Genomic DNA, 25,248 nt, shown 5'->3' on the forward strand with positions numbered 1-25,248 from the left:
AAGCACGTCAGGATACGGAAACAGATGAGGGTTGATGCACGGAATGTGCCCAGCGCGGGGCCGGGACCTGTCAAGCCAGAACACATCACTGCTCCTGCTGCGTGTTGTGACTGCAGACGTCACTCAGGACAGTGATAGCCCTCTTGATACTCTTTAATCCCAACACAAGACTCTCTCTCTGTCTTGAATAGGCCTGTGTTGAAAAAAATTGATTTTCCGATTCTAAATCGATTCTCATATTAATTCCTAAAAACCGATTCATACAGTATGTCTAAAGATCGATTTTTTTCCATCATTACAACTTTTAGTATTTTTTTGTTTATGCCCAAAAAAGGAATTTTTTGTTGGACACAAGAATAACTGGTGCCATGTTTTTGCCTTTAAATATGTTTAAAGGTATGAAAACATTAAAGTGTTAGGTTATAATTGCATAAATTGTCTATATTTCATTACTTTATATACTGTCTTGGGATTACATTTGCATAAAATGCTAAAAACCAAATTCTCAAAAATTAAAAACCGAAATAGACCAAAAGTGGAAAAAATTCAATCCGAATGTGGGAAAAAATAAACTCGATTCCATCCGTCTGTTTCCTCCCTGGATCCGTTTGGTAATTCTGACCCACAATGTTTCTGAAAGCAGTTCTATCAGCATTCTGGGAGCTGATTGGTCCTTACAGCATCATTAGCTGCCAATACTTGCTGTTGAATCTCAATATACTACTAGTATTAATATGTTGCAGAACTACAGTCAAATAATTCATGCAACAGCTCAAAAAACAGTTTTAATAACTTTGAATAACTTAATCACTAACCCAAATCAATATCGGAATCGAATCAAATCTTGATAATCGATTCTAAATCTTAAGAATCAGAATCGAATCGATTCTTGCCATTTGAATCGATCCCCAGCCCTAGTCTTGAAAGACATATCCTCCCTGTAAGGCAGAATGGAAGTTGTGACCCGTCCACGTTGCAGCCCGACTCGCCCTCCGTGACCCGGGGATTGACCCTGAACACGCCAAAGAAAATATCCTTATGCATTATGGTTCATCCCCCTTTTTTCTTAAAAACATTACCTCCACTTTAATAGGTTTTCTTCTGCGGGGACATGAACTTTTTTTGGTTGGTAGCTGTTGAAATTCTAGGATTTTGGCTTTTCCTTCCAGCAGCAGAAGTGTGTAATTTTCACTGTTTCGTTCCTCCATCCAGGAAAGGCTGTTACATCAGCCTCGGTTTCCTCCCTCCCTCTCCCTCTCCCTCTCTTTCTGTCCTTCCTTTCCATTCCCAGAAATTCCTTCCTAAGACGAGGTCAGTAACTTGTGGGTCTGAGCGCATCAGCTCACAGCAGATGTGGAATATTCCTCCAGACAGATGGTTTCATAAGGAGAGAAGAACTGGCGAGCGTAAGTCAAAATCCCTACTTTTCTCAAACGTGGCTACTGAAAATCAGCTTCTGCGCTGATCTAGAGGACGTTTGCGTGAGCTCCAGTCCAGTAACGGACTGAAATCATGAAGGAAAATCTAAACTTCTAAGACAAATTATGCACCGGCAGAGGTTTTAGATTTCAATCACATGTGTAGGTGAAATTAATAAAACTATTTGGCCTGTATTGAAGGGAAAGGAAAGAAATGGATCATAACACAGCCATAGGGATTAAAAGTTCCTTTTCTTTCAGCTGAAGTTTAATAAATCATGTTGTAAAAGGACTGTGAACTGTTGGACGTGTGAAAGTTAACAAGACCTGAACAAAGCCAATCAAGTTTGGTTGACTGAGCGCTACGGTGGGCAACAGCAGGACATTATAATCCAGCCAGATTCTCTTCTGTCCTAATTGTACGTTGAGTCACGTTGATGATTATAAATATAAAACACAGGCTCTAAATGAGGAGGATTTGCTTTCGTGGCATGTGAAAGGTGCTGGTAAAATGATTGTTTTATGCTGGTTTCCATTGGTGTTTTTTTTAATTGTTATTAAAGTACTACTTACTGTATGTTCCCTCCCTTTCAGGAGCGCAGCTTCCTGAGGAGAGATGAAGGTCATGGAGGTTACCGTGATCACCAGCCATCTCTTCTGTATCCTGCTGACTGTAACGGTGGAGGCTCAAGTCAACCCAGGTATCCTCACGTTTCTGCCTTCAGCTGCCAGCAGAGGTGTCAAGTAAAGAAGTACAAATACTTTGTTACCTTACTGAAGTAGAAATTTTGGTTATCTATACTTCACTGGAGTAATTATTTTTCAGACGACTTTTTACTTTTACTCCTTACATTTTCACACAATTATCTGTACTTTTTACTCCTTACATTTTAAAAAACAGCCTCATTACTCTATTTCATTTCGGCCTTTAAAAAAGAAACTATCCAGTTAAATTGCTCCATCCGGATAGAGTGAATTTGGTTGTGGTTGTTTCAGATGTTCTTGTCCAGTTTTGTTCTTACATCCGTTCCCTCAGATTCCTGCAACTAAACTTGGATGTACATTCCAATAAAGGTTAGGATAAATGATAACATGAACATGAAGTTTGACTTTTTGCACCATTACAATACTTATAGGCAACTAGTCATCATATCTCCTGCTCTCTGAAACACAGGTTAATGCTCAATAGTACACATATATGGTTCTTTAATATATTTGCATTATACTAAGATGCATTCATTTTCAATGGCTTTTGTCCTTAATGGCTTTTTTCCCCCTTACATTATTTTTTACTTTTATACTTTAAGTAGTTTTGAAACCAGTACTTTTATACTTTTACTTGAGTAAAAAACTTGAGTTGATACTTCAACTTCTACAGGAGTATTTTTAAACTCTAGTATCTATACTTCTACCTGAGTAATGAATGTGAATACTTGTGACACCTCTGGCTGCCATGTAGCAGTTAGTCGTGTTAGTGACGTAACATTTACCCCCCCCCTCGCTTTGCAAAACAATCGCCAGTAGAGGCAGAACTCTGGGAGCCAAACATATGGAAATGTAATGTCTAAATAACTTCTTTTTTTATCTCTATATATATATATAAGCGTGACAGATAAGCATGGAGGGCAGAGAGCAGGCTGAGGTGGGTGGGCTCAGGGTGCACGGAGTGTGTGTGAGTGCGTATGAGTGTGCGTGCGGTTTACCTCATGGTCAAAAAAGCAAATATCCTCAGAACAAGCAGACCTTTCACAAGTGGGGGGGGGCTTTGTGGAGGAAAAAAAAGGTGAAATATTTGGAAACATACTTTGAGATAGCACTCCCACCCATACGTGCACGTTCCCTCTAGCAAATTGACTCAATTGATCAGAATATTTTCACAATCAAAGCGTCGTTTCTCCATCTGCTCACACACACACACACACACACACACACTCCATGAATCTGCGAATAACGCCCAAGTAATGACAGTACAGCTAATGGTCTGCTTGTATCAATGCTGTAGGGCTCCGTCTGTTGTTGTCAGGCCTCTTTCTCGCACACAAGCGGGTTTACCCCGTAAACATTTCTCAAACATCTCCGTCACATAGATCATGAAGACCCGGGAGAGCGGCGGCGCGGGCAGCTCAGCAGACACTCCCTTCCCATTTTGCTTAGACTGGCACCTACACAGTGATGCCTCTGTTTGGCTTTAGAGGCCTGTGCAGGGCTGCAGGAAGAGGGCCGGGGTGGGGGGGGGAAGGGACGGGCGCTGACCACTTAGCACTCCACTCTTCATGTCCTGCAAATATATAAAGAGGGAAAAAAATGGCATATGAAAGCATTTATTCTATCGCACTCACGTGCACAAACAGGAGAGCATCAGTGATGCCTGTGTGTTGCCTGTGTGTTTACAGAAATGTGTCGTTATCCTCTTGGCATGACCGGCGGACAGATCCAGGATGAGGACATCTCTGCGTCCAGCCAGTGGTCGGAGTCCACTGCTGCAAGATTTGGAAGGTTCATTTTCATGACACCTTTGTCTGCTTTCTTGGTCGATAAGCTCTTTGTTCATGTCGTAAAACCAGAGGTGTCAAGTAACGAAGTACAAATACTTCGTTACCTTACTTAAGTAGAAAATTTTGGTTATCTATACTTCACTGGAGTAATTATTTTTCAGGCGACTTTTTACTTTTACTCCTTACATTTTCACGCAATTATCTGTACTTTTTACTCCTTACATTTTAAAAACAGCCTCGTTACTCTATTTCATTTCGGCCTTTAAATAAAAACTATCCAGTTAAATTGCTCCATCCGGATAGAGTGAATTTGGTTGTGGTTGTTTCAGATGTTCTTGTCCAGTTTTGTTCTTACATCCGTTCCCTCAGATTCCTGCAACTAAACTTGGATGTACATTCCAATAAAGGTTAGGATAAATGATAACATGCCTCTGAAGTTTGACTTTTTGCACCATTACAATACTTATAGGCAACTAGTCATCATATCTCCTGCTCTCTGAAACACATGTTAATGCTCAATAGTACACATTAGGGCTGGGCGATTTTGGACAAAAATAAAATCCAGATTTTTTTTCTCTGAAAACCCGATTTTCGATTTTGATTTCGATTTTTTTGGTAAAACTACAAAAGACAATGGAATAAATTGTTTCAAATATTCTTTATTATTATCTTTATTTATCTTTATTTTTAAAGAAAAATAGCAAACAAATTTCCCTATTGGGAATGAAGTGCAATTGAAAGATACTGTAAATCCTCCTTGAGTTTAGTAAAGTGACAACATTTACAATTTTCTTGACCAAACAAAGATGACTAGACGAGCTCTGTCTGTAATGCAGCCAGCTGCAAAAAAGGAAAATCCATTTTCCTTTTTTTAACATCGTCTTGATTAATAAATCCGATTTAGAATTAAAATCGATTAATCGCACAGCCCTAGTTCACCTATATGGTTTTTTTAATATATTTGCATTATACTCGTAAGATCATTCATTTTCAATGGCTTTTGTCCTTAATGGCTTTTTCCCCCTTACATTACTTTTACTTTTATACTTTAAGTAGTTTTGAAACCAGTACTTTTATACTTTTACTTGAGTAAAAAACTTGAGTTGATACTTCAACTTCTGCAAGAGTATTTTTAAACTCTAGTATCTATACTTCTACCTGAGTAATGAATGTGAATACTGAAGACACCTCTGCTTAAAACAACACCTTTGACCGTTGGTTTCGTCTCGCCACATCTTCAGGCTGGACTTTGACAACGGAGACGGGGACGGGGCCTGGTGTCCCGACATCATGTCGGAACCAGACGGGCTGAAAGAGTACCTGCAGGTGGACCTGCGCTCGCTGCACTTCCTCACGCTGGTGGGCACCCAGGGGCGCCACGCCGACGGCATGGGCAACGAGTTCGCCCAGAAATACCGGATCAAGTACAGCCGCGACGGCAAGAAGTGGATGAGCTGGCGTGACAGGAAGGGAAGGCAGGTGGGCACGTCTGAATATGAGCCCGTTAGCGTTTCTGCCTCTGATGCTTCACTGCTCTGCCTTTAATTAACCCTTGTGCTGTCTTTGGGTCAAGGGAGGGTGAAGGGAGAAAAGATGGAAGGAAGGAAAGAAGGAAGTAAGGAAGAAAGGAGAAAAGAAGGAAGGAAGTAGGAAAGGGAGTAAGGAAGAGAGAAAAGATGGAAGGAAGGAAAGAAGGAAGTAAGGAAGAAAGGAGAAAAGAAGGAAGGAAGTAGGAAATGGATTAAGGAAGGGAGAAAGGATGGAAGGGAGAAAAGATGGAAGGAAGGAAAGAAGGAAGTAAGGAAGGAGAAAAGAAGGAAGGAAGTAGGAAAGGGAGTAAGGAAGGGAGGAAAGATGGAAGGAAGGAAAGAAGGAAGTAAGGAAGAAAGGAGAAAAGAAGGAAGGAAGGAAGGAAGTAGGAAAGGGATTAATGAAGGGAGAAAAGATGGAAGGAAGGAAAGAAGGAAGTAAGGAGAAAAGAAGGAAGGAAGTAGGAAAGGGAGTAAGGAAGGGAGAAAATATGGAAGGAAGGAAAGAAGGAAGGAAGGAAGAAAGGAGAAAAGAAGGAAGGAAGTAGGAAAGGGAGTAAGGAAGAGAGAAAAGATGGAAGGAAGGAAAGAAGGAAGTAAGGAAGAAAGGAGAAAAGAAGGAAGGAAGTAGGAAATGGATTAAGGAAGGGAGAAAGGATGGAAGGGAGAAAAGATGGAAGGAAGGAAAGAAGGAAGTAAGGAAGGAGAAAAGAAGGAAGGAAGTAGGAAAGGGAGTAAGGAAGGGAGGAAAGATGGAAGGAAGGAAAGAAGGAAGTAAGGAAGAAAGGAGAAAAGAAGGAAGGAAGGAAGGAAGTAGGAAAGGGATTAATGAAGGGAGAAAAGATGGAAGGAAGGAAAGAAGGAAGTAAGGAGAAAAGAAGGAAGGAAGTAGGAAAGGGAGTAAGGAAGGGAGAAAATATGGAAGGAAGGAAAGAAGGAAGGAAGGAAGAAAGGAGAAAGAAGGAAAAAAGTAGGAAAGGGAGTAAGGAAGGGAGAAAAGATGGAACGGAGGAAGGGAGAAAAGATGGAAGGAAGGAAAGAAGGAAGTAAGGAAGGAGAAAAGAAGGAAGGAAGTAGGAAAGGGAGTAAGGAAGGGAGAAAAGATGGAAGGAAGGAAAGAAGGAAGTAAGGAAGAAAGGAGAAAGAAGGAAAAAAGTAGGAAAGGGAGTAAGGAAGGGAGAAAAGATGGAAGGAAGGGAGAAAGAAAGGAAAGAAGGGAGGGAGGAAGGAATGGATAAAAGGAAAGAAAGAAGGGAGGGAAGAAGGAAGGAATGGAGAAAATAAGGAAAGAAGGAAGGAAAAGCAAATAAGGTAATAAAGGAACAAATGATGGAAGGGAGGTAGGAAGAAAAAGGAGTAAAGGAGGGTAAAAAAGGAGGAAAAGAGGAAAGGAAGAAGGAAGGAGAGAGCGGGAGGAAATAAGGATAGAGGAATTGGGTCATTTTGACCCAAAGACAGCACAAGTGTTAAAAACTATAATATTCATATGATTTGACCCCAATCTGGGACAGAGTGTTTAAAACGAGCTGGCTTTGTATTTAACTGTATGCTACAGTTTACATGACAGTAATTGTCAGACTGTTAAACTAAAACGGAACCTTGTTTCTATATTTTTTTATTCTTTCACAACCTTTAAGTCTCCTTACTATAGTTCACATTTATAACTTTCATCAATGCAGGAACATTTTGTCCATAGAGGGGTTTGTCCAGTTTTTTTTTTTTATAATATATTTGATTTGACTTGAGGCACATGATGTAAATGGACAGTTTTTTGAAGCATTAACAAATTTGATAACATAAGTAAATGTGTAAACTTGAAAATCTTAAGTAGTGCTGATGTGGGATCATATTTATGACTTCCATTGTTGATTTTGCCAGTTGTCCTGAGACGGAGTTTTATGGTCTACAAGCCATTGAAACACAGGGCAGATTGCGTGCGTGCGTGCGTGCGTGCGTGCGTGCGTGCGTGCGTGCGTGCGTGCGTGCGTGCGTGCGTGCGTGTGTGAATATATGGCTTTCAATTTCAATTTTCAATTTAATTTATATAGCGTCTAATACAACAAAACCCAAAACCCAGAGACCCAGAACATAAACCCCCGAGCAATTATTACATAAACAATGGCAGGTAAAAACTCCCATAGTGGGAGAAAAGCCTTAAGCCAAACAGTGGCAAGGAAAAACTCCCCTTTAGGAGGGAAGAAAAAAAGGCTTTAAAGTACAGTCCCAGACGCACACACACTCCAGTAGCGAGTGGACACAAAATCAGAGCAGATGGTGCAGAGCGGCTGCAGACTTCCTCCTCTGCTCCGGCGTGCCCTGACCTCCAGCTGAGTTGGAGAGACATATCAATACCTGAGGCTGTTCTTTATGCAGCCTTCCTAGCAGTTGCACTTACGGTTTTCTATGAACCAGCACATGCAAACGACATGGTTTGTGCAGCTCAGGAGTGACCATACCTGCTCCGTGCAGGACCTCTGGTTTGGCCTCTCTGCCTTGCCACATTATGTCCGTGAGTGGTTAACAGTACTGGAGTTGAGGGGGGATGAGGGGGGATGGCATCCCCCCCTGAAATAAAAACGGTCCAAATCATCCCCCCCTGTAAAACTGACACCCCCCCTTTCCATCCCTTATGTCATTTCATCAATGAATGTGGTTTTACTGCTATTTCAACATTTAGAGTCATCACCAGAAAAATAACTTATTTGACAATTTTCACCTGTTTCAAGTAAATTTTCACTTGAAATAAGTTTGAAAATTTGCCAGTGGGACAAGATTTGTCTTCTTATTACAAGCAAAAAAAACTGGCAGATTTTTCTACTTATTTTAAGTGAAAATCTACTTGAAACAGGTGAAAATTGTTGTTTTTTCCAGTGATGAGTTTTGTTTTAAGTGTAATGAGATTTTTTTTACTAAAATGAGACATTTTAACTAGAAATAAGACAAATATTCTTGTTAAGATTTTGAGTTTTTGCAGTGATCCATTTTACTTATCCTGTGAAGGACAGAGTCATATTGATAAGTTCAGAAAACTGTTTTTTATTGTTGTGTTTTGATGTATTTGATGTAAGCCCAGTGGATATTTAAAGCTTACAGAAGGCTGCATTTAACTGCTGCTATGTCATTCCTGCAGTATTTCTGCAGGTGTTTTAGTCACTGCTATTATTTGTAATATATTATAATATTTGTAATCAGCACAAATTATCTGTCCCTATATGATAAAATCCACCATCCCCCCTGATTTTGTTTTACAACTCAAGTACTGGTGGTTAAGATACCTGATGTAAGTAGTCCAGGTTCAACCGTAGAGGGGATTCATGAACACGGCTGTTTTTTACACCTCGATCTTTTCGTCTTGTTGAGACAGTTTGTGAGACTAGATCAGGGGTCGGCAACCCAAAATGTTGAAAGAGCCATATTGGACCAAAAACACAAAAAACAAATATATATGGAGCCGCAAAAAAATGAAAAGTCTTGTATCAGCCTTAGAATGAAGGCAACACATGCTGCATGTAGCTATATTAGTTAGAACTGGGGGAAGATTTTTTTTTTTCATTATGCACTTCGAGAAAAAAGTCGAAATGTCGAGAAAAAGTTGAAATGTCGAGAAAAAAGTCGAAATTTCGAGAAAAAAGTCGAAATGTCGAGATTAATGTTGAAGTACAATCTTGAGAAAAAAGTTGAAATGTCGAAAAAAAGTAGAAATGTCGAGAAAAAAGTAAAAATGGCGAGAAAAAAGTTGAAATGTTGAGAAAAGTCGAAATGTCGAGAAAAAAGTTGAAATGTTGAGAAAAGTCGAAATGTCGAGAAAAAAGTCAAAATGTCGAGAAAAAAGTCGAAATGTCAAGAAAAAAGTCAAAATTTCGAGAAAAAAGTCGAAATGTCGAGAAAAAAGTCAAAATTTTGAGTCGAAATGTTGAGAAAAAGTCAAAATTTCAAGAAAAAAGTCAAAATGTCGAGGAAAAAGTCAAAATTTCGAGAAAAAAGTCGAAATGTCGAGATTAAAAAAGGAAAAAGGAAAAAGAGAAATAAAGGAAAAAAAGAAGAAAAAAGAAAAAAGGAAAAAAAGAAGAAAAAGAAAAGAAAAAAAGAAGAAAAAAGGAAAAAAAGAAGAAAAAAAGGAAAAAAAAAAAAAAAAGTCACACATTTTTGAAAAAGCTCCAGGAGCCACTAGGGCGGCGTTAAAGAGCCTCATGCGGCTCTAGAGCCGCGGGTTGCCGACCCCTGGACTAGAGACGGAGTTCACGGGAGCCTCTGCATGCACCACGAAGGCCTCGTCATTTGTACAATGTTCCTTTCGGATCAGCTTCTCAGGAGTCTTGGTTTCAGTGTGCAGAGATCAAACAAAGAGCCATCCAGTTTGAACGGTTGACGTCAACCGTTGGCCGACTGAACTGTGGGTTCCCTGCATCACTGTGTCAGTGTTGCTTCAGTAAAATCTTTGGGAGTGTTGAACTTTTCACACCTCAATGCAAGTGTCAGTAAATGAAACTCCTCTGGCGCAGGCAGGAAGAAATCTGGTCGTTTGATGAAGGCAGACCAACCACACCCACAGTCCAGAGTTGCTGCAGCGCTGCGGCGTGAGCCCCACGTGAGCAGGAGACAGTATATCCTCCTCCGGAGCCTCTTCCCCTCCTCGCACACATCATATTCCCCAACATCCAATCAGCAAAAATCCACAGCAGAACTCACAGAAGTACAACAGTGAATGTTAGAGCACTTACTCCCTCAAGATGCACGGAGAACTCCAGGCACTGGGACTAAACAGCTGTTCATGTGAGAAAAAACTGTTTACTTGGAAGCATAAAAAGACTTAAGAGCAACGGAAAAAGGTAGTAATATCTGATACGTCCAGATTTACGCTTTTGTGGAGGGACTGATGTGAGCATCAGGGAAGAGCAGCGGATGTAGCGATGGGACGTTTCACCACATCTGACCAACTTCAACAAATGACCAGGTTTATTTCATCAACTGATTTTTTCTAACGTATGGATGAGCGTCCAGAGCATCCAGAATGTCCAGAGCTCAACCCCATTGAGGATTTTTGTGATAGGCTGGAGAGGACGCTCCCATAATCAATAAAAGATCTTACAAAAAATAAATGAACGCAACCCAGGATGGAAATAAATTATGTAACATTTCATGAGCTAATCAAAGCTAATGATGCTCCAAGTATTAAAGTGTGTGACTTTTTTTCGGCGAGGCGATGCATGTCCTCTTTTTGCAGAGTATATGTTTAAATAGTTTTGGGTATTTATCCGTGATATATTTCTCTCAATCTAAACTGGGTCTCCCCTCTCTTTCTCTGGCAGGTCATCGAGGGCAACAGAAATGCGTATGATGTGGTCCTCAAGGATCTGGAGCCTCCCATCATTGCGCGATTCGTGCGCTTCATGCCGGTGGCGGACCACTCCATGATCGTGTGTATGAGAGTGGAGCTCTACGGCTGCGAATGGCTGGGTTTGTCACGACTGTCTCATGAAGTGAAATGTCCTTGTTTAAATGTTTAAAGAAACTTTTCAGTGTACATACATGTCACGTATGTACACGAAATCCTCAAATCCGTGCTTACAATTTATGTTTGCCTTTCCCGTTTCAGATGGTCTGGTGTCTTACAGCATCCCAGATGGACACCAGATGATCTACAGAGGCCTGGACGTCTTCTTCAACGACTCGGTGTACGACGGCACATCAGCTGAAAGGTAAAAGTAATCATACAAGCTGTGAGCAAGATGGTTTTGGAGGAAATAACTGCTTTTCAAATTGTGGGTAAAGTTTGGAGAAACTACAATCATGTCCTCTAAAACTTACCTAGGATGGGATTTTTCCAAGTATAGAGGGTTTGCATTGACGTCACTTCCCCACTGGACCACACCCCCTTACTCACACTGAGTGGTAAAACATCAGTAAAAATGGCTGCAACTAGTGGAGAAGACGGGATAACAGCCGATTATCAGCCTAAATTAAAGTCAGTTGGACTTGACAGTGACCCGTACAGTTACCCCAAGAACCAGTGGTCCATGGACATTAATATTTGGTACAGTTACCAAGAACCAGTGGTCCATGGACATTAATATTTGGTACAGTTACCAAGAACCAGTGGTCCATGGACATTAATATTTGGTACAGTTACCCCAAGAACCAGTGGTCCATGGACATTAATATTTGGTACAGTTACCAAGAACCAGTGGTCCATGGACATTAATATTTGGTACAGTTACCAAGAACCAGTGGTCCATGGACATTAATATTTGGCCACAAATCCAATTTCCTGATATTTATATGTACTTAATTTCTAGGCCGGGGAAATACACGAAGCAAAGCTTGAAGGCATACAAATGTCTTGATGCTTGGTCCGACTTCAAGGCAGGATTTGTTGTAGAAATTAAAGTGATGAGGACACCGAACTTTATGATTTGACCGTTTAACGTTAGCTACCCAAAAATCCAACATTACCTGATACAAAATGGGAACCACAAATCCACGTTTCGGTGCCTGGAATCCAGTTGTTTCTGTGAATTGCAGCGATCCCATTTGTCTCTCTTAAGCTTATTTTTCGGCAGTCTGTAAAACGATAACTCCGATTTCTTGCTAAATCTATGGTTACAGTCGATCACACAACAGCTCTTTCCCATTTTAGATGTTTTCCAGTTGCTCAAACTGAAAGTTTACGCTGTCACTCAGTCTTTCTGACACTCAGTCTTTCTGCCACTCAGCCTTTCTGACACTCAGTCTTTCTGACACTCAGTCTTTCTGACACTCAGTCTTTCTGTCACTCAGTCTTTCTGACACTCAGTGGGCCTAACCCGCTGTGAAGTCGCATCTGTGACGTCATGTGCATTCCCTCTTTAGCAATTACTGATATTTGCATATGATAAAACGAATCCCTCCGCCAGGCTGACGAAGGGCCTGGGCCAGCTGACCGACGGCACGTGGGGCCTGGATGATTTCCTACACAGTCACATATACGGCATGTGGCCCGGCTACGACTACGTAGGGTGGAGCAACAACACGTTCCCCAAAGGCTACGTGGAGATGATCTTTGATTTCGACGACATAAGGAACTTCACCTCAATGAAGGTGAGGGTTGAATCTGGGAGACTGTCTGAGGTCTTTTTCAAGAGAACAGCATGAAAGTGGAATATTTTTAAAACTGCTGAGCCGACGCTATGCTAATTGGAGCTGTGCTGTGACATTCAGGGCCAGAACCCTTCCTCTTCAGCTGCTGTACACTTTTATGGGGATATAAAAATGTTACAGAAAAGCCTTGCCGTAGGGGGAAAATACAAATCATGTGCATTCCTTCAACACAGTGACGGGCGAGCCGCCCGGAGCACGAGTTTGTCTTTTTTTAGCCGTGTTTTCCATCACCGCAGGTCCACTGCAATAACATGTTCAGCCGTGGCGCGAAGGTGTTCAGACAGGTCACTTGTTACTTCCGGTCAGGATCTGAATGGGAGGCGGAGCCGGTGACTTTCAGGCCCACTGTTGACAATGTCAGCCAGAGCGCCCAGTTTGTCACCGTGCCCCTCGGCGATCGCACGGCCAGGACCGTCAAGTGTCGTTTCCACTTCAGCGACGTGTGGATGCTCTTCAGTGAGGTGGCCTTCCAATCAGGTAGGAATAAGAAACCCATGTCAGGTGTTGGTGTCCTGTGAAACTTTCAGCTCCACGGCAGGATGCCAGCATGTTCGCTGCACTTAGGGTTGCCACCTTTCAGAAATAGAAATAAGGGACGCCCCGATTTCAGCAGCGCAGGCGCCAAAAAAAAGGGACATCCCCAAAACTTCTAAACTGCATAGAAATGTATTTATTTTATATGAAAAAACAAGATGCTTTGATTTAAAGTTTAAAGTTCTTTAATAGCATTGAACTTGCATGACTGTACAGACAGACAACCATACTAGCAACTGAAATATCCTCCCATGATGTGTACGTCCATCAGCCCAGATGTAGAATATAGATACAGGTGAAGGTCGGAACATTAGAATATGGTGTAAAAGTTAATTTATTTCAATAATTCAACTTAAAAGGTGAAACTAATACATTACATAGTCTCATTACATGCAAAGCAAGATGTGTTAAACCTTTATTTGTTATTATTTTGATGATTGAATTGTGTATTGATTTCATATGATAGAGATTTTTTCATTTGGGGTTTTCATAAACTGTGAGTCATAATCACCAAAATTATAACAAATAAAGGCTTGAAATATCTCACTTTGAACGTAGTGGGAAATAATATATTTGTTTCACCTTTAGTTGAATTTACTAAGAATTAAGTTTTGCAATATATTGAAATGTTCTGACCTTCACCTGTATATTATTACATAAATAAATAAGAGCATAATATATGTCCGTATTGGTTCAATACGGAACGCAACTTTTAATTCCCAATTACGTAACAATTCTGTATTTTAAGGGACGGGTGGCAAGCCTGGCTGCACTACTTCTGCCTCCTGACGTGATGTACATCCTGTACATCCGCCAGTTCTGACTTCCCTTTATGCGTCTGTCTTCCACAGGTTCTGCAGTGTACAACAGTTCATTTTCCCCTCGCAAACATGGACATCCCACAAACACACTGCCAGGTTGGCACCTGAACTTTATTTCTTTTAGTTCCTCTTTTTAGATGTAAACGTGTGACAGTACAAGAGTAAATATGAACTAAGGAACACAGGTATGTTTAAGACGGCATGGGGAAGAACCAAAACTAAAGAAAACTGTGTTTCCGTGAAAGGTGTCAAATTGTGGAATTGCTGTGATAAGGATTTAAGAATGTGTACCTCAATTTATGTTTTCAAGAAAAATGTTTAAATATAAAACGATAAACAGTTATAAAGAAATCTGTTTATTATTTTGGTATAGCCTATTATAGATTAACATGAAAATAGCACAACTATATACCCCTTTTTGCATTATTGGTATTACTATTTTTATATAATATAATGCAATGACAGTTTCTCTTTGTTTTCTTTTATATATTTCTTTTCTTATTTGTGTATTATCATCCACCGGATGCCATATTGTGTGAATGATAGACACTGCACAGGATAGGCTAGAATAAGCCCTTGGCTTCAGCCTACTCCTTTTTCGGACATTTCTTTTTACCTTTTATTTTATTTGTGAAATGAACATGTAAATGTCTCAATGTATTCTGTCCGAAATAAACCATTAATTCATTCATTCACTCAAGTGGTGGAGAAAACCACTGACACCAGAACGTGTAGTGCAGTGCTTCCAAACTATCCATATCCTCAAGCCACAAATACGTTTTTAAAAAGTAATACAACTAAATTATTATAAGTTATTTATCACTTTAAAGTATTTAAATTGATTTTTGTCATACATTTCACTATTGATTTTCTTAAGTTTAAGTAACTGCACCATTCAACGACATGAAGTCTTTTCTGGTTAAATACTGCCCCCTGCTGTCAATGTTAGAATCTGCTACGATTTAAATTTGAATAAACTTAACCCAACTCTAAGGGAATTATGAGGAACACAGTGTTTTTATCTGTATACCCTGGTATTGGGACCAATGACTGATTGTGTTACATCTATTATCTCCTTTATCAGGGGACGACCCCACTCACAAAGTGGACGACAGCAACACCAGGATCCTGATCGGCTGCTTGGTGGCCATTATAGCCATCTTACTAGCCATCATTGTCATCATACTGTGGCGGCAGGTCTGGCAAAAGATGCTGGAGAAGGTTAGAAAAGACTATTTATTTTATTATCATCATTGATAGTATCATTATTACCATTATTTGGGTATTTTAACATACAAGTGATCAAACTGAAGCCAAGATTCTGTGTGCACATGTTTAGCCTGATGTGCAAGTTGAAAGGCAAATTTACAAAGAAATATATACATTTGAAAAGAATCTAAAATAGGAAAACATGACATTAGAAATTCAAAAATGCTGAACTGTTTGTTATAAATTGGTCCAATATACATAAATAAACATAGAGGGGTGAAAAGGAAATAAAGTTTAGATTAATTATGATAGAGAAATTATGTGAGTTAAATGTATTGATATTGTCATTATTATTATTATTATTTTTTTTTTTTTTTAGTTTAGTTTAGTTTAGTTTTATTTTGGTCATGACATCACAAAAAAAAAGAATAAAAATGACAACAAGAAAACGAATACACTGTTCAAAGAAAACATTACAAAAAATTTCCAATATACAAATACCATCTAGACCGAAAAAGGTGTAGGCTGAAGCAAAGCTTATTATTTGCCTACCCTCAAAAAGATTAATTAAAGTCATGAGATGAAAGCAAGAAGTAAGAGAAAAGACTGACAGTAAAACAAATTGCCTCCATGGGGATAACAAAAATTCCTTAAGAAATAAAAAAAAATTAAAATAAAGGTGCAGTCTACATGTTACCTTCATCCTTAAAAAATCTAATCAAATCACTAATTACGGTATTTTCCACACTATAAGGCGCACCTAAAAGCCTTTAATTTTCTCAAAAACTGGCAGTGCGCCTTATAATGCAGTGCGCCTTATATATGATCATTACGGTAATTTCAGTTACTGTAGTCAGCGGGATTGTGGGTAATGTAGTTGGTGTTGTTGAAGTAACGGCGCTAAAAACGTCAGGAATCGTCACAGACGTTCAAGACAACAGCAGCGACGCTGACTCGTATAATGGCGACTTTGACGAGACGGAGCAAAGCTGGTTTTTATTTTGTTAATAAAGTTTGACATACTGTACTTTTCTTCTTGTTTTTTTTTTTTTGCATTTGCTGTAGGATTTTGTAACATTTCCTGTAGCGCAGCTCCATCAGGTAGATACGTAACTAACCCCAGCCACTATAGTACGGTATTTTACCAGATATTTAATGAGCCTTATAATGTGGTGCGCCTTATATATGGAAAAGGTTTTAAAATATGACATTCATTGAATGTGCGCCTTATAATGCGGTGCGCTCTATAGTGTGGAAATACGGTAAATAAATACCCAACTCAACATAGCAAGCATCACCACTCATTAATTTGATATATTTGATATAAAGAAATCATCCTTCTTTTCAATGTTTTATTCATTCCTGTAGGCATCCCGCCGCTTGTTGGACGATGAGCTCACAGCTCGTCTTGCCATCCAGAACCAGGCCTTCTCCTTCCATCACTCCTCTCTGTCCAGCGACGGCGGCTCCACTTCCTTCTCCACCTACGAGAGGATCTACCCCCTCTGTGCTGACTACCAGGAGCCGTCTCGCTTCATCAGGAAACTGCCAGAATTTGCTCAGTCCACCGAAGACCTGGGTAAGCCGGCCGAAGGCAGACAGAGACATCTCACTGGGCTAAATCACAGCTTCAGTCGCTGAACGTGCGTGGCTCCGTTCCAGGGTCCCCCACCTGTGGCCGAGCGCTGGCAGCCACCGGCCCCGAGGGGGCTCCGCACTACGCAGAGGCAGATATCATCAGTCTGCAGGAGTCCTCCGACAGCAGCACACACTCCATCACCGCCGTCAAGATGAATCTCTTTGCTGGCACCGTTTCATCCATGAGAGAGTTTCCCCGGGAGAAGCTCACCTTCAGGGAGAAGCTGGGGGAGGGACAGTTCGGAGAGGTACGATTGCTTTTCTGGCTCTTTTCATTGACATGCTTGTATAGGCAGTACTTGAGTTGTAAAAAAAATAAAAAATCAGGGGGGATGGTGGATTTTATCATATGGGGACAGATAATTTGTGCTGATTACAAATAATATAATATATTACAAATAATAGCAGTGACCAAAACACCTGCAGAAATACTGCAGGAATGACATAGCAGCAGTTAAATGCAGCCTTCTGTAAGCTTTAAATATCCACTGGGCTTACATCAAATACATCAAAACACAACAATAAAAACAGTTTTCTGAACTTATCAATATGACTCTGTCCTTCACAGGATAAGTAAAATGGATCACTGCAAAAACTCAAAATCTTAACAAGAATATTTGTCTTATTTCTAGTTAAAATGTCTCATTTTAGTAAAAAAAAATCTCATTGCACTTAAAACAAGTCATTACCGGAAAAATAACTTGTTATTTGACAATTTTCACCTGTTTCAAGTAAATTTTCACTTGAAATAAGTAGAAAAATCTGCCAGTGGGACAAGATTTATCTTCTCATTACAAGCAAAAAAATCTTGTTCCACTGGCAGATTTTTCTACTTACCGGTATTTTTTTTTTTGGGGGGCTCTAGTGGCCCTTTATTCAAGCTGCAGATATGAAAGGGGTAGAGAGAGAGATTGGGGATGACATGCAGCAAAGGTGCGCAGGCTGGGATTTGAACCTGAGACCGCTGCAGGAGGACTGTAGCCTCAGTATATGAGCCGCTGCTTAACCCACTGCACCACCGAGCGGCCCTACTTAGTGGTATTTTAAGTGAAAATCTACTTGAAACAGGTGAAAATTGTTGGTTTTTCCAGTGATGAGTCTTGTTTTAATTGTAATGAGATTTTGACAAATATTCTCATTAATATTTTGAGTTTTTGCCGTGGAAATCTAAAAAATGAAGGTTTGCTATGTTTTTGATATCTTAGAATCAGCACTTGAAGATTCTGAATCGTCTTTCTTGGTGGCCACTGTCATCTGATGATGTCCCGTCTCTCCATGTTTTTTGCCCTCAGAAATCTAAAAAAACAACAATTTTCACCTGTTTCAAGTAGATTTTCACTTAAAATAAGTAGAAAAATCTGCCAGTGGAACAAGATTTTTTTGCTTGTAATAAGAAAATAAATCTTGTCCCACTGGCAGATTTTCCTACTTATTTCAAGTGAAAATTTTCTTGAAACAGGTGAAAATTGTCAAATGAGTTATTTTTCTGGTGTTATTTTTCTGGTGCTGACTCTAAATGTTGAAATAGCAGTAAAACCACATTCATTGATGAAATGACATAAGGGATGGAAAGGAGGGATGACAGTTTTACAGGGGGGGATGATTTGGACCGTTTTTATTTCATCCCCCTTGAATTCCAGTACTGTGTATAGGCACAACTCAGTCACCTTTGCCATCACTAAGCTTATATCATTTTAAAGCCGTCTTTCTTCTTTTTTTTTAACTGTGAAAGTCAGCACCAGAGTGTGAAACCCTGACCCCACTTATAGGTATTAAAGAGAGCACTGGGCTCCAAGAGGTGACAAGTGGATGATGGGCTGTTTTACCACACAGGTGCACTTGTGTGAGGCGGAGGGCATGCAGGACTTTTTGGATGAAGATTTGCCTATTGAAGGAGACAATGAGTCACCTCTGCTGGTTGCCGTTAAAACACTGCGGGAAGACGCAAACAAGAACGCAAGGTACAGATGCTTGCTCAAAGGACTACGGCATTTGTCTCAATCTCTGTTCACTCAGTTGTCAATCACTGTGTGTCCCTGCGGTGCTGCAGGAATGACTTCCTGAAGGAGATCAGAATCATGTCTCGTCTACGGGACCCCAATATTGTCCGCCTGCTGGCGGTGTGCGTTGATACAGATCCCCTGTGCATGATCACGGAGTACATGGAGAACGGAGACCTCAATCAGTTCCTGTGCAAGCTCAGGCTGAAGGAGGCGCCTGATGAGGACACGCCGGGGCAGGAGGAAGAGACGGACATGGTCAGGTAGGATCCTGTCTCAGCATTTTCATGCTAATGAAACTGGATATACTTGGCAGAGGTGTCAAGTAACTAAGTAAAAATACTTTGTTACCTTACTTAAGTAGAAATTTTGGTTATCTATACTTCACTGGAGTAATTATTTTTACTTTACTACTTTTACTTTTTACTTTTACTCCTTACATTTTCACACAATTATCTGTACTTTTTACTCCTTACATTTTAAAACCAGCCTCGTTACTCTATTTCATTTCGGCCTTTAAATAAAAACTATCCAGTTAAATTGCTCCATCCGGATAGAGTGAATTTGGTTGTGGTTGTTTCAGATGTTCTTGTCCAGTTTTGTTCTTACATCCGTTCCCTCAGATTCCTGCAACTAAACTTGGATGTACATTCCAATAAAGGTTAGGATAAATGATAACATGCCTCTGAAGTTTGACTTTTTGCACCATTACAATACTTATAGGCAACTAGTCATCATATCTCCTGCTCTCTGAAACACATGTTAATGCTCAATAGTACACATATATGGTTCTTTAATATATTTGCATTATACTAAGATACATTCATTTTCAATGGCTTTTGTCCTTAATGGCTTTTTTCCCCCTTACATTACTTTTACTTTTATACTTTAAGTAGTTTTGAAACCAGTACTTTTACACTTTTACTTGAGTAAAAAACTTGAGACGATACTTCAGCTTCTACAGGAGTATTTTTAAACTCTAGTATCTATACTTCTACCTGAGTAATGAATGTGAATACTGAAGACACCTCTGATACTTGGAGAATACACTCACAGTTAGTATCTTCTCTCTCCTGTGTGTCCTCAGTTACATTAAACTGATCGGCATGGCGATGCAGATTGCATCTGGTATGAAGTACTTGTCTTCTCTCAACTTTGTCCACCGTGATCTGGCTACCCGCAACTGCCTGGTGGGGAAGAACTACACCATAAAGATAGCTGATTTTGGCATGAGCAGAAACCTGTACAGAGGGGACTACTACCGCATCCAGGGCCGAGCCGTCCTCCCTATCCGCTGGATGTCCTGGGAGAGCATCCTCCTGGTGAGTGCTGGAAGAGCCGGGACAACCCCGTCAGTCGGGCCACTAGTCCCTCTCCGTGCTTAAGTAGAAGCTGACTCTGGACTGGGCACAGTTTGTCACGGGTGATGGTTAACCCTTGTGCTGTCTTTGGGTCAAAATGACCCAATTCATCTTTCCTTCTTTCCTCCTGCTCTCTCCTTCCTTCTTCCTTTCCTCTTTTCCTCCTTTTTTACCCTCCTTTACTCCTTTTTCTTCCTACCTCCCTTCCGTCATTTGTTCCTTTATTACTTTCTTTGCTTTTCCTTCCTTCTTTCCTTATTTTATCCATTCCTTCCTTCTTCCATCCTTTCTTTCTTTCCTTTTCTCCATTCCTTCCTCCCTTCCTTCTTTTCTTTCTTTCTCCCTCCCTTCCCTCTTTTCTCCCTTCCTTACTCCCTTTCCTACTTACTTCCTTCTTTTCTCCTTTTTTCCTTACTTCCTTCTTTCCTCCCTTCCATATTTTCTCCCTTCCTTACTCCCTTTCCTACTTCCTTCCTTCTTTTCTCCCTTCCTTAATCCCTTTCCTACTTCCTTCCTTCTTTTCTCCCTTCCTTAATCCCTTTCCTACTTCCTTCCTTCTTTTCTCCTTTCTTCCTTACTTCCCTCTTTCCTTCCTTCCATCTTTTCTCCCTTCCTTAATCCCTTTCCTACTTCCTTCCTTCTTTTCTCCTTTCTTCCTTCTTTCCTTCCTTCCATATTTTCTCCCTTCCTTACTCCCTTTCCTACTTCCTTCCTTCTTTTCTCCCTTCCTTAATCCCTTTCCTACTTCCTTCCTTCTTTTCTCCTTTCTTCCTTACTTCCTTCTTTCCTTCCTTCCATCTTTTCTCCCTTCCTTATTCCCTTTCCTACTTCCTTCCTTCTTTTCCCCTTTCTTCCTTACTTCCTTCTTTCCTTCATTCCTTCTTTTCTCCCTTCACCCTCCCTTGACCCAAAGACAGCACAAGGGTTAATGCACGGTAAACTCTTGTCAGATTATTCAGTCATAATCAGAAGTTATATGTAAATGAATGTGTTTATTAAGGCAAAGCAAGTTTATTTATATAGCACAATTCAACGCAAGGTAATTCAAAGTGCTTTACATCAACATTAAAAGCGGCAAAGACACAATTAAACAGTAAATAACAAATAAAATGAAGTAAAATAAGAAAATAGGTAAAATAATAAAAAGCGCAATTTGGTAAAAAGTAAGGGCAGTAGAGTACAGCAGGTAAGTATTTAATTTAGGAGTACGCTTCAGTAAACAGTAATGATTTTAGGCCTGATTTAAAGGAGTTGACAGTTGGAGCAGACCTCAGGTCTACAGGAAGTTTATTCCACCGGTGAGGAGCAGAATAACTGAACGCTGCCTCACCTTGCTTGGTTCTGGTTCTGGAACCACAACAAACCAGATCCAGATGAAGCTCAGGGGTCTGGGAGCTTCATAGGAACTAACAGATCCAGCATGTATTTTGGTCCAAGACCATTCAGGTCTTTGTAGACCAGCAGTAGGATTTTAAACTCTATCCTTTGACTCACTGGAAGCCAGTGTAGTGATTTAATTACTGTAATGTAATGTGTAATGTGGTCCAGTTTCCTGGTGTTTGTAAGGACTCTGGCAGCGTCTATTGTGATATATTTTTGAAGGCATCCATGTATGTGAACAGAACAGGTTTATGTTGCAGTTCTAACATGCAGGAAGTCAGTCTCAGGTTCCTCCTGCTTGCTTGCATGCTGTGTCCTCTCAGGGGAAGTTCACCATGGCCAGCGACGTCTGGGCGTTCGGAGTCACTCTGTGGGAAGTTCTGACTCTGTGCAAGGAGCAGCCCTACTCTCAGCTCTCTGACGAACAGGTCATTGAAAATACCGGCGAGTTCTTCAGGGACCAGGGCAAACAGGTGAGCTCCCACCCAGGCTACCTCAGGGTACTCCCACGGTAGGGCTGGGCGATATGGACCAAAAGTCATATCTCGATATTTTCTAGCTGAATGGCGATACTCGATATATATCGATATTTTTTCTGTGACATAATTGGGGTTTCCCCCAAAGCATTATAGCATAGCATCTCTGTTAGCTTCATTTTTTTCTGAGGCAAACCCTTAAAAAAACAGTTAGTTTTAATACAAAGCCTCGTGCCAAATGTCACACAGGTTCCTTTATTAACAGAGGTCTGCACAATATCAAAATGTATAAAACAAATGAAATAAAAATAAACTGCCTGCATATATAGAATAAGAATGCTTCTTGAATAAAATAAAACAAATATCCCTTTCCTGCATAACAATTAAATTAAAATACACTGTGCAATTAATACAATGTAGACAGTAACAGGCAGACTTTTCCACTGAGGTTGACAGTTGTGCAAATAACAAAACATTTGTGCAAATCTCAAATAAAACCTTCAAGTCAATTTGTCACAAAATAAGCTATTCAATAAGCTAATCAAAATCATTAAAAAAAAAAAAAAAAAAAAAAAAAGCTATATCGATTAGGGGTGGGCGATATGACCTAAAATTAATATCACGGTATTTTTCATCTTTTGAACGGTGACGGTATAATATCACGGTATTTTTTGGTACGTTTTGGGAGGAGTAGCCTGTCCTGTCCCTTTATGTGAATAAGGTTAATATTTTTATAATATAATAAGTAAATGGTAGGTATCCTTATCAAAAAGAGACATGGGAGAGTATTATGCATTCTCAACATATTTAGTTGGCAAAAAACCTAAAGATCTTACTTAACAGTGTACAACAAAACAAAAATTCGCAGTTTAGTAACACAAGAACAGTGTAATAATGTGTACTTTTACTCCGTGTACAGCTCTGGCAGACACTTCTGGCTAAAACATTTCCGACCAGGCAGCTGGTATCTTGAGTCCAGAGTGTGAACCACATGTCTGAAGCCATCTCTCTCCATGGTTTGAATGGGCACCATGTCCTTTGCGATATAGCGTAATTGACCTGGTAATATCTTTCCATTTCTTACTACTCTTGTCGTAAGGTGTAGCAGCAGTAAACGATGCCTGCAGTGAAAGCTGTGTAGTCTTGGGACGTGCTCCGCTGGTGCTGCTGGTCCCACTTGCGCTCGTTTTGGCCGGGGTTGCCTCTTCATATTCACGGGCGTGCGTGTTTTTTAAGTGATGAAACAGGTTGCTTGTGTTTCCACCTCTTGCTGTCACAACACGGCGGCAAACCTTGCATATCACCGAAGTTTGCTCCGTGTCGGATGATTTAAAACCGAACCAGTTCCAAATAACGGAGGTGCCTCCTCTTTTTGGAACGAGAGTTTCCTCTCCAACGGCCTCGGTCTCCATTCCACTCATCTCTTTTCAGATAATATGCTACAAGCCCGATCTTTTTTTTATGATGTTTCACCAGTCGTTTCTTTATTGATTGCCCAGGTTAAGTGCTCGTTACGCTAATTTAATGGCCACTCCCTTTTACTAGCTGCAAAGCTGATACAAATATGTTTTATTTTTTTATTTGCAACAAGATATAGCCTATAGTATATAAGGACAGGTATTCAGACCACAGCTGAACGTTTGAAGAAAATGTAATGCCTTATTTAGGCTTATTATTTTATAATTGATTTATTATGGTATTGACGGTATTGCAAAATCCATGTCATGGCGCAGTGTCACACCGGTGATGACTATGACACTGGTGTACTGCCCACCCCTAATATCGATATAAACGATATTGTCTCATACCATATCGCGTTTGAAAATATATCGATATATATTAAAATCTCGATATATCGCCCAGCCATATCCCACGGTTTACACTGCATGTTGCAAATCCACCATTATTGTTCTCCAAATACAGAAATAAAAGAGAACGGGGCTGGAAATTGTCATTTTTGTATTCTGTTGGCTTCGTGCTCCCAGGTGTACCTGCCAAAGCCTCCCTGTTGTCCTGACCGGATCTACCACGACCTCATGCTGAGCTGCTGGAAGAGAAACGCCAAGCAAAGGCCCAGCTTTCAGGAGATACACGCCCAGCTGGTGGCCAGCATGGCGTAGCGGCTGCAATTAATGAACTGTCTCCCTTGTTTCATCAAATCAGAGCCAACACCTTAGATGTTGACCTCTCCGTTAGTTCTCAGATGTCCCAATAGTGTTTTTGATAATGAAACTTAAGAAGAATTCTCCACACACTTGAAAAACACAAGCTGATGTTGTGCAGTTAGCACTAGTCACAACGTGCATTCACACGCCTCTGTGTATCTTTTACTCCCTTGATTTTCTTATGCCGTGTCTATTTATAGAGTGCGCCATGGTAATCCCAGGTAACGCAGTTGTGAATAGTTTTTAACCATGTATGTACATATAAGTCTTTTACTGCACTTGTGGCATTTTTTTCTAAATTTCTATTTATGCTTGTTATTTTCATGACCTTTTTTTCCTGAATGCCAGTGTCTTTTACTAGTCCAAAGTTTATACTCATATTTTATTGATTCATTGTGATTTTTTTACTACTGTAGAAATAAAGTCATTGTATAAAGTTAAACAGTAGAGAAGAGCCAACATAAATACCTTAAAAACAGAAGGTCTCTGTTAATAAAGAATATTTAATTAATTTTTTTGAATGTTTTTCTTCTTCTTTCTTCTCCGAGTGGAGTTATTATTGATGAAATCATGTTAAAAATATTTTACCCTTCAGGGGGAGAAGAAAAGAAATAATGTGGGAATAATGATGGTGATATTAAGTACCGCCTTACTGCTTCCATAGTATTTAAGAGGCTAAGAAGCAGACGGGGGCTGTTTTTTTACCAGCAGGGGTGCAGACGTCTGTAAAAGCAGACAATTTGGTGTTTGCTGGACTGGATCGTTCATATGAATATGAAAAAATTGTTTTTGCACATCAGTCGGGGTCGTGCAAACCACTTTCAAACATCTTAGAGTTTGGGATTGAGATGGGATTGTCTTATGAGTTTGTTAGCAAGTTACTTAAAATTCACAGTGAAAGATCACGTCTGCATCTGTGGGATGTGTATAGTACAATATAGTCCTACATGCAAAAACCTTTCCATGAGAGGACCACCCAGCAAATACACCCCATGGACAGACCCTGTAATGCTCAAATATTTAGTTCATTATTAGGGCCCGAGCACTTACAGTGCGAAGGCCCTATTGTATCTGTAGGAATTTTC

General features: G+C 40.2%; 1 protein-coding gene across 2 annotated transcripts; it reads left to right on the forward strand.

Moving 5' to 3' along the window:
* The first annotated feature begins 1,295 nt into the window (after positions 1-1,295).
* LOC133453059 (discoidin domain-containing receptor 2-like) lies at positions 1,296-24,630 on the forward strand. 2 transcript variants are annotated; one of them, XM_061732909.1, is made up of 17 exons: positions 1,296-1,406; positions 2,013-2,119; positions 3,812-3,914; positions 5,155-5,392; positions 10,752-10,899; positions 11,039-11,141; positions 12,336-12,519; positions 12,816-13,056; positions 13,965-14,030; positions 15,040-15,155; positions 16,512-16,722; positions 16,806-17,029; positions 18,615-18,742; positions 18,832-19,044; positions 19,869-20,103; positions 21,846-21,995; positions 23,984-24,630. In XM_061732909.1, exons 2-17 carry the CDS (start codon positions 2,035-2,037, stop codon positions 24,116-24,118), a joined length of 2,580 nt encoding a protein of 859 aa, XP_061588893.1. In that variant the 5' UTR covers positions 1,296-1,406; positions 2,013-2,034; the 3' UTR covers positions 24,119-24,630. The 2 variants fall into 2 exon arrangements, with proteins under 2 accessions (XP_061588893.1, XP_061588892.1); XM_061732908.1 differs by having other exon boundaries at positions 15,019-15,155; positions 23,984-24,629.
* Positions 24,631-25,248: the final 618 nt, after the last annotated feature.

This window comes from Cololabis saira, chromosome 10 (genome assembly GCF_033807715.1).
Source record: "Cololabis saira isolate AMF1-May2022 chromosome 10, fColSai1.1, whole genome shotgun sequence".
Lineage (NCBI taxonomy): Eukaryota > Metazoa > Chordata > Actinopteri > Beloniformes > Belonidae > Cololabis > Cololabis saira.